Raw genomic sequence first — 10,422 nt, forward strand, 5'->3', positions numbered from 1 at the left:
CACAAATGCAAAGAATCCTTATTCATTGTTGAACAGTAGGGACCAAATAGGGCAGGGCCACACAACACTCCAAATGGCTTGCTTGAATCAAACTCCATTGATTAGGAATAATCGTAGTTTTTTTTTGCTAAGACTGTTTGGGAATTAAATGAGGTAATACACAAACTTACTTAGCATCGTACCTGGTTTATGGTAAATGTTATGTACATGTTAACTGTTATTTATCACCTAATACAGCGTGTGGCATAAAGTAGGTTCTCAGTAAATATTTGTTGCATAGTTCAATGAATAATTGGATGAATAAATGAATGTGCACATGGTTGACTGAACAAATATTCTCTACATTCAGAATTTGCATTTTAAACGTGTTCAGTGTTTTGTATAGTTTCTGCTAGTATTTTAATGTATTATTAAGCTATTCATAAATATAAATTGTACATTCAATATGTATCATTGTGAAGTGAGTGCACCTAGGTGCTTAAAAATTTTAGGCGTTACTATTAGCTGCCTTTACAATAGGTTTGCTCGTCCCCATTATATTTGTTTCCTAGGACTGCCATAACAAAATTCCACAAACTGAGTGGTTTCTAAGAACATAAATTCATTGTCTTACAGTTCTGGAAACTAAAAACTGAAAACCCACTGCCATCAAGTCGATTCCAACTCATAGCAACCCTATAGGACAGATTAGACAGGGTTTCCAAGGAGCGGCTAGTGGATTTGAACTGCCAACCTTTCGGTTAGCAGCCAGTCTCTTAACCACTGTGCCACCAGGGCTCTATTCTGGAAACTAGGAGTCCGAAATCAGGGGTCGGGCATGTTGATTCCTTCTGAGGGCTCTGCGGGAGAATCTGTTCCTTGTTTCTCTCCTAGCTTCTTGTCAAGGCCAGAGATCCTTGGCATTCCTTGGCTTGTAGATGTATCTTCACATGGCCCTCATTTCTCTGTCTCTGTGTATCTTCTCCTCTTTTATAAGGACAAGAGTCATATAGGATTAGGACCCTCCCTATTAGTGGTTAAGATCTCAGCTGCTAACTAAAAGGTTGGCCATTTGAATCCACCAGCTGCTCCTCGGAAACCCGATGGGGCAGTTCTACTCTGTCCTATAGGGTCACTATGAGTCGGAATCAACTCAGTGGCAACTGGTTTGGTTTTTTTGTTTTGCTCTTGTATGACCTGATGTTAAAGTAACCAATAACGTCTTCAAAGACCTTTTTTCCAACAGGGTCACATTCACAGGTATAGGGGTTAGGAGTTCAGCATATCTTTTGTGAGGGGACACAATTCAATCCATATAACACCATTTTACAGGTGAAGAGATTAAAACTCAGGCTGATTAAACAACTTCTTCAAGGTTACAGTACTAGTTAGTGAGAGGATTAGTATTCAAAATCAGGCCTTTTTCAACCCCACAGGCTCCAAACCTCCCATGCCATATCCTAGCGGTGAATTTGTCATTTACTTCATGATTGCTGAAGCTTGCAGAGTGGTGGCAGGTGTTGCTGTATCACCTGCGGCTACTTGGTTCACTCAAAGTACATTTTCAGATTTTCTGTAGAAAGAAGTTCAACCCAAAACATATGGACATAGGGAAAATAGCTTTGGCGATGATGACTTATGTTGCTTTCCAGAGGCACACAGAATGATTATGACTCTGGAGCACTGTGTGTTATTTCAGAGACTGTATCCCGGCCGTAACTACAGCAGCATCTTCTGAGTATTAACGGGGTGGCGAGGCGGAGGAGGTGGAAATTCAGGAGTCATTTGTGTAGGAAGGAGGTGAGGGACATGAGGAAGGGCCTTCAGCTGATGTGAGGGAAACTATTTCTGGCCCAAACGTCAAGCTTCATTGACTGCTTCTGATGAAATTATCATCACCACCAGCACCACGTTTTTGTTTTACTACACGGATCTGTTTATAGGCCACCTGTTCCAGAGCCAATTTTGAGTCTCAAAAATCCCTTTGAAAATATGAAACAGTACTATTCATATTGTTTTTACGAAGTCATCTTCTTCAAGGGACCTTATCTTTCCTGTAAGGATTCATACATATAATCACAATGTCGGGGTGTGCAAATTTAAGGGACACATTTAGTCTATTTCTAAAGGGGTTGATTCTAATGCTCCTGTCTTTTAACACTGGTGAAGCATCCTGTTGACCATCAAGTGAAGACATTGTAGGGCAATTGATGGAGTCAATCCAGGGAATGAACATTAACTCTCACTTTAGGAGAGATTCTTAAAATGCATTCAGCAGGAAGGAACCTCATGTAAGTGGAATTGCCACATAAAGAAAATAAAATTCTGAGCCATCAGGAAGTAAAATACATCTTAACCCATGGGTTATGGTATTAAAACTATCACATCTTCCTTCTGAGAATACCTTGTCTTTTTACCAGACTATTTTCTTGAGCCCTGCAGCTTTAAGAAATGTGCAAGAAATATATAAATCAAATAATCCAGAATTGTATTTGACCAATTTAGTATATTATGTTATAATACACTGAAGACATCATAAATGGCAAATCAAACTCTGTTTCCCATGTCACTGTTCTTTTGACTCTTTGGGATTGAGATGGCCAATCACTCAGCAAAGCCATTGGGTAAAAGATTGGTCACCCATTACCTTGATGGTTGTGTGCTGTTAACCTTGCCTAGTGAGAACCTGGATTAAGGACTTCAAGAGATGTCATCATTACCAATAAGAAAATTAATAAGATTAGGACTGGGAGGAAAAATTGGATTGACATTTCTATAGAACTTGTATAGGTATGATGGTTGTAAATATATATAATAATGCTTTATCACAACTATGGTTTTCTTACCTGTCTTTCTACCCATTCTTTCAAATGAACACTGGAAACAGTTCCATAGAGGGCAAAACAGTTTATAAGGATGACATTTCCACACTCTGCAAATGTTGACTGGATTGCACTAAATTGAATCTGAACAGATATGTTACATATTTCTATTTTTTTGTGCAACTTTATAACTAATATACAATTATAACATTATGTTCCAGGCTGCCAGAAATTGTCTAGTAAATGAAGCAGGCATTGTGAAAGTATCTGATTTTGGAATGGCCAGGTATGACTCAGTATGTGTGAACATTCTCTATACATTTTGGATAAAATTGATATGAGACTCTGACTTTTCCCTTGAAAGTACACAAAGCTTGACTTTTTCTTTGCAGTTTGTATCAACTTCCTCTAATGCCTATTTAAGAGCTATTTTGAAACTACATCTTTTGTTCCATTAGCAAAATAGTAGTAGTAGCTGTCGTTTTTCGTATAGGGGAACCAATTGCTTTTCTGCTTCATAGTGTGCTTTTGATACAAAGTATTAAAATAAATTAGATTATCAATATTTTGAAAGTTCTTTGCTGAATTTATTCATTTTACTGTTAACTTTAGCTTTTTCTCAGATCAACTGTTGAGAAATTATTATTGCTAATGCTTCATTCTGTAGTTTTAGGTGATTTTCACATTATGTTGTAGAATTAATAAGTGTGAGAATAATCTGCACTGATCAAACGCTTACCCAAACAAAAGAAATCTTGTTAACTGTTCTCATTTAAATAAATTCATTAAAATCGAGTATACATTGTGATGTTAATAATCCTTTCCACTAGGTGGTAGTATAACCTGTTACATACACTACTTTCTCCCTTTCCTCCTGGTTGTGGAATCTTTTGTTTTCACAGAAGTGTGTTTGGGGGTAAAATTCTTCGTATATCCACATCTGCATGTTTTCATTCTCCTAATTTTTGTAATTTTAATAGAGTCGGGGGGGGGGATACCTTTAAAAAGTATTTGGTTTGTCCTTGTTTACCTCCTTCCCTTCTCCCTCTGTCCATTCACCCATGCACATATCTATCCATCTACCCATCCATAAGTAATTAAATGCTTTCTATGTGCCAGGCACAATGTTAGGCTGGATCATAGCAGACAACAAGACCTATGAGTCCCTGCCAACATGCAGCTTACATTCAGGAGGAGGAAGAAGCTTAAGACCTGAGAACACGTTTTTTTAACCTGATAGTGATACCTGCTGGGGGTGGCGGGAGCAGGATGATGTCATAGAGCAGGGTTCTATGGGCCAAATCTGGCCCGCCCCCTCTTTTTGTACTGTCTGTGAGCCAAGAATGTTTTTTACATTTTTAAATGGTTGGGGGGAAAAATTAAAAGAAGAATATTTTATGGCACGTGAAAATTATTTGAAATTCAAGTGTCAGTGTCCATAAATAAAGTCTTATTGGAACACAATCTCATTCATTTATGTGTTGTCTGGCTGCTTTCATGCTACAGCGGCAGAGCTGAGTAGTTGTGACAGAGACTATGTGGCCCACAGAGCCTAAAATATTTATTGTCTCACCCTTTACAGAAAAAGTTGGCTGACCCCTGTAATAGCAGTAACTTGTGGAGGTGGACACTGAGTGATTGGTATAGGGCAAGAATGGCCTCTTTGAGATGGAGATATTTGAATGGAGACCAAAAGGCAGGAAGTAGCCAGTTAAGTGAAAATCTGGGGATAAAATATTCCAGGTGGAAGGAATAAAAAGTGCAAAAGCTTGAAGTCTGGGACAGTTTGGCCTGCTCAAGGAACCAAAAGAAGGCCAGAGTGGCTTGCTCGTCGCCAGCCTGAGAGGAGCAAGGTGTGAGATGAGTTGGAAAGGTAGGCAAGGGCAAGGTCTTATAGGGCCAAATTTAGCTACTAAGGAAACTCAGGCCAAGGGAGGTTAGAAAGCTCTAGAACTTCTGATTCTCAGGGCATTATATTACCCTGTGCTCTCTATTTATTGGAGTCCCTGGGTGGTAAAAGTAGTTCACATGCTTGGCTGCTAATCGAAAGGTTGGAGGTTCAGATCCACCCAGAGGCACCTTGGAAGAAAGGCCTGACATCTACTTCAAAGCAATCAGCCATTGAAAATACTATGGAGCACAGTTCTACTCTGGCACACATGAGGTTGCCATAAGTTGGAGTTAACTCAGTGGCAACTGGTTGGCTCTTTATTGGCTTTGTATAAAGATGTTCTATCCCTGAGTCAAGGCAGTCCTTGACTTTCATATGTTCGATTTTCATACGTTTGGCTTTGAGCAATCTATGCTTTTGCATCAGCCCCTCTAAAACACCTTTCATACACTAAATTCAGACTCCCCTGACTGACAAACAATTTGATCCAGCTCATGGTGGTACTGCCTGCCAACCAGCAGCTTCCTTCTGTTCTGAGTCACCATCTTTGTCTGTACAGTGGAGGAAGCTTGTGCAATTATTTGAATGTTTTTGGGCAGCTATTAGAAATTAACCTTAAATGAACATATACTACATAAATATATCCCTCTTGTAAATACATACTGAAAATACTATAGTCCTAGATCCATCACCCCTAATCAAGGATTCTCCCCAGAAGTAACCACTGGTACCAGTTTATGTGTATTGTATGTTCTTTGTTCACATAGAAAAAATATATAGTATTATTTTAAGTGTGTGAGTGTGTGTGTGGAGGGGGATGATGCCATAGTATATAAATGTATACTCTACCATTTATATACATTACTTTGCAATTTGCTTTTTTCACATGCTGTAGTTTTCAGATTGTGCTCTGTGGAATTGAGGGGGCACAGTGTCTCTAGACCGTCTATGCCAGTTCCTGTAGAGCAGCTCTGCTTTAGATGTTTTACGTATTGAACTTTGGGGTGAAATTTTGTTTTAAAGAACACATTTCGGCTTGTAAAAAAAGTTTGCAAACTTTTATTGCATTCTGCCTCTATTGCTTTATTAAAAAAAAAAAGATAAAAAGAAAAATGAAAGCACAGATACTAATGTTAAAATGTATCCTTCTCATGCACATAAATAAAGCTGAGAGGAAGATGGAAATCACCAAATGTGGCCACAGAGGTAAACATTTAGCTTCAACCGGATGCTTGTTGGACTTTCGCCAGTCAACTGTATTTTTGATTGTAAGGGAGAAAAAAAAATTAAAGAACATGTACAAAATGCAGATGGTGCCTCAGAAGGTGTAACCCCATGGTATGTCTCACTCTAGGTATGTTCTGGATGATCAGTACACAAGCTCTTCTGGTGCTAAATTTCCTGTGAAGTGGTGTCCGCCCGAAGTGTTTAATTACAGTCGCTTCAGCAGCAAGTCGGATGTTTGGTCATTTGGTATGTCCCATTGTCTGTGCTTCCTCAAGACTGCTCTGAAGGAGTGGATATTCCATTGGCTAACCCTTATCCTTTTTCAGGTGTTTTAATGTGGGAAGTATTCACTGAAGGCAGAATGCCCTTTGAAAAAAACACCAACTATGAAGTGGTAACCATGGTTACTCGTGGCCACCGACTCTACCAGCCTAAGTTGGCATCCAAATACATATATGAGGTGATGCTGAGGTGTTGGCAGGAGGTATAAATATTTTTTTGTGTGTGCATTCATTTTGAGTCTCTAAAACATTTAGGGATCTGGGCTTGGGAGATGGATAATGTACAGTTTTTACAGCCTGCTGAGTGGGTGCATGTTTCATAGTGGTTTCAAACTCTGGGTAGGAAGCCAATCCTATCAACTCTGTTCTGCATAACAGGAAGAAGAATGTGAAGAAGTGGAAAATACTAGTAATTAATTCAGTAAATACAGCTTGTCACCCCACTCCCAAGTGGGAAACTTGCCACATTTGCCCAATTTTGGGGACTTGGGGAATAAGCCTGGAGAAGTAGTTCTCCTTTCACTGGATCTCCTATTGGGTTGATATTCCACTCTTTCACCTGAGAAGGTTTTTTTTTTCTCTAGACCCCAACTTCCCTAAGTCCCTTTTCTTACAGCCTTTGGAAGTTTTCCTTCCCCATGTATTGAAATGTCACCTCATAGAAGATACTAGAGATCAAAATGACTTTTGAAAGACAATAATATTAGCTCAATTGTACTATATGCTTTACATTTATTATTTAATTCTCAAAATAACCCCTTGAGGTGTAGGTACTTTCACTATTACCACTCTGTAGATGAAAAGACCCAGGCTCATGAAGTTAACACTTACGCAAGGCCGCTGAGCTACAGAGCAGCAGAGGCCTCTCTGACTCCAAAGCCCATACTCTCAGTGACTTGCTGTAATGCCCCCCAAGAACACTGGGATGGGCAGTCGTGGACAGGAGGTAATGTTGGGGGAGACAGAGTAGTGTCAGCAAAGATGAGGAGACAGGAATAAACATGGCATGTGTACACGAGAGTGGAACTTGGTCTGATAGAAAGCAGAAGGCCCATGTGAAGATTTTTGGGGAAATGAAATTGGTCAAGTAGGAAGTGGGGGAAGGGTACTACAAATGAGCAGGGTTTGATTTGGCAGGCAATAAGGAGCTTTATTCATTCCAAAATTTTCTCATTGTTTAAACTCAAGCAGCATGCTGCAGCGAAGCACTCATTGCTTTGGGACTGGAACATGCCAAGTGTCTCCAAATGGGTCTGTCTCTACCCAAATCCATCCTGCATGTAGTACTGCTGAACTACCCTTCCTAAAACACTGCTGTCACATCCCTGCTCAACAACTGAATAAAGCTCCTTACCAAACAAACCAAACCAGCCGAGTCACTTCTGACTCATGGCCACCTCACGTGTTGCAGAGTAGGACTGCCCTCCATACCAAATCTGCTGCTGTCGAGTCAATTCCAACTCATAGTGACCCTATAGGACAGAGGAGAGCTGCCCCATAGGGTTTCCAAGGAGTGTCTGGTGGATTCGAACTGCCAACCTTTTGGTTAGCAGCCAAGCTCTTAACCACTGCGCCACTAGGGCTCCACCCTCCATAGGGTTTTTGTTTTTTTTTTTTAATTTTATTTATTTTGTTGTTGTTGTTGAGAATATACACAGCAAAACATACATACACCAACTCAACAGTTTTTACATGTACAGTTCAGTGACATTGATTACATTCTTCGAGTTGTGTAACCAACCATCCTCACCCTCCTTTCCTGAGTTGTTCCTCCCCTGTTAACAGAAACTCACTGCCCCCCAAAATTCCCGTCTAATCTTTTGAGTTGCTGTTGTCAATTTTATCTCATATAGAAGATCTTAAAAGAGCCCAAGGAAGACATTTTTTACTAGTTAAGCTAAACTATTGTTTGGTTTTAAGAAGATGTCAGCCTCTAGGGTTTTCAAGGCTGTGACGTTTCAGAAGCAGATTGCCAGGCCTTTCTTTCCAGGCATCTCTGAGTGGATTCGAACAGCCAACCTTTTGGTTAGTAACCCAGCACTTACCTATTTGCATCACCCAGTCCCAAAGCAATGAGTGCTTCACTGTAGCATGCTATGTAAATTTGAACAATGAGAAAATTTTGGAATAGATTCTGGAACCCACAGCTTCTCTTTGATTTTCAATTGCAGAAACCAGAGGGAAGGCCTTCCTTTGAAGATTTGCTGCGCACAATAGACGAGCTAGTTGAGTGTGAAGAATCTTTTGGAAGATAAAGTGGTGTTGTGACCAGTGGCTCCCAGATTCGAAAGCATGAGGAAGAAATGGCACTTTATTCAGCACGTGAACGTGAGGATTGTTTTACTTATAAAATGGAAACACCTAAAGCATTTGCTTCCAGACCAGCTTTACCTCTAAGACTGAGACAGAATCTTCCAGATTATGAAAATGCTGCCTGAGAGATGGTGATTAAAAGTACTCACTTTTATTCATTCCACAGGCACTTGAGTGCCCATTATGTGCCAGGTACTATGCCTAGGCTCCAGGGCTTGCCCACAGTGGTCTGTACATGGGGTCATGTTGGCTGGTGCCAGTGGGAGGCCAGGGTGTTTGGGAAGGGGAAGGGTATTAGAGCCATGTTCCAGCAACCCCTGTCCTCCGTTTGACTTCTGCAGAAATCCGGGCCCAGGGCATTGTCTAGAATGTGGGTTCCAGATGAATCAGGAGTCCACCTCAGATAAGTACTGATGTTTTGTTTTGAAAACATCTCTGTTTTCAAGACTGCTGTTAGTATTACACTGAAAAATATGTGTACGTTGTATCTATTGTAAATATATGTAATATATAAAGTTATATATTTATAAGAAACAAGAGCTGTCTTTTAATTGAAACTTTCATTCTGTAATATATCAGCTGTAATATATTCTTAGGACTGTGCCTTACCACTGTCAATCCTTTTCCTCTGGGGATCAAATATTCCCTACTAAGAGAAAGAAGTCTGGATCCCTCTGTCGTTAATACCCCTGCCTTACTCTGGTGGATGTGTTTGGGGATGCCTGTCCACTTTAAGGGAGTCCCTTGGTAGTACAAATGGTCAATGCACTTGGCTGCTAACCAAGAAGTTGGAGGTTCAGGTGCACCCAGAGGCACCTTGGAAGAAAACCTGGTGATTTACTTCCAAAAACTCAGCCATTGAAAACCCTATGGAGCACAGCTCTACTCTGATACACATGGGGTCACTATGAATTGGAATCAACTCAATGGCAGCTGTTTCTTTTCCTGGCTGGTGCAAACAGTTAATGCATTCAGCCGGTAACTGAAATGTTGGAGATTTGAGTCCACAGGCTCTTTGGAAGAAAGGCCTGGTGATCTACTTTTGAAAAATCAGCCATTGAAAACCCTTGTTTTACTCTGGGTTTCTACTCTGGAGCACAGTTCTACTCTGACACACCAAAGGTTATCATGAGTCTGAATCAACTTGACAGCAACTAGAACTGGTTCAGTTTAAGCCCTCAACAGTGTACATGTTTGGACTAAATCATCCTGCTCATATTGTCCACAGCTAATTGGAATGGAGTATAAAATTGAACTAGGGGAAGTCAATCAGATTCTAACTCTCAAGAATTGGTGCCAGGGCACAGATGCTGCTGTTAGAAGTGCTGGACTCTGGAGCTGAAGGATCAGGTGAAGCTTTCAACAAAGACTGCCCCACCACAAGCAAGACCCAGGAGCAAGCTCCAGTTGTGATAGAGCATAAACTGTGATTATACAGAGGAGGCTGATGGTCATAGAGGTATATGGAGTAGATGCTCATGAGAAGCAGAGAACAGTCTAGGCAGCTACCAAGCAAAATAGAACAGTGTACTGAGCAGCCTCCCAGTTGCTTTTTAGGAGACCTGGCTGGACTTCGGTTCTTAGATCCACAAGATTGTCTATGATAGCCTCACAGTAGACCCTGCTATTGAGTTTGCTTGACTGGGTTTCTGACCCTTACAGTTTCTAACTAAGACACTAACTGAGTTAGAGCCTTTGTTTTTTCTCATGGGCCCCAGAGACACATAGCCCATCATCAAAAGCAAAGACTGTTTATTATCCAACACACTATTCTCGGTATTATGAAGTAGGAAGCCAAAGAAGATACTGGACCTTCCTTTAGAATGAATTCTTGGCCCCTCTAGGTACTGCCATGGTCTCTTCCATGCTGTGGAGCATTATGTGCATATGAAAGCTGTAGTTGGCTGCT

At 40.6% G+C, this 10,422-nt stretch overlaps 1 protein-coding gene across 1 annotated transcript in view; it reads left to right on the forward strand.

The window, feature by feature from the left end:
* TEC (tec protein tyrosine kinase) overlaps nt 1-9,375 on the forward strand; it is a 117,433-nt gene extending 108,058 nt beyond the window's left edge. The window contains 4 exon segments of the mRNA XM_023737380.1: nt 3,023-3,087; nt 6,047-6,165; nt 6,246-6,403; nt 8,372-9,375. Coding sequence (XP_023593148.1) covers nt 3,023-3,087; nt 6,047-6,165; nt 6,246-6,403; nt 8,372-8,455 — 426 coding nt within the window. The 3' untranslated portion in view covers nt 8,456-9,375.
* The last annotated feature ends 1,047 nt before the right edge of the window (nt 9,376-10,422 follow it).

This window comes from Trichechus manatus, unplaced genomic scaffold (assembly GCF_000243295.1).
Source record: "Trichechus manatus latirostris isolate Lorelei unplaced genomic scaffold, TriManLat1.0 scaffold00101, whole genome shotgun sequence".
Classification (NCBI taxonomy): Eukaryota; Metazoa; Chordata; class Mammalia; order Sirenia; family Trichechidae; genus Trichechus; species Trichechus manatus.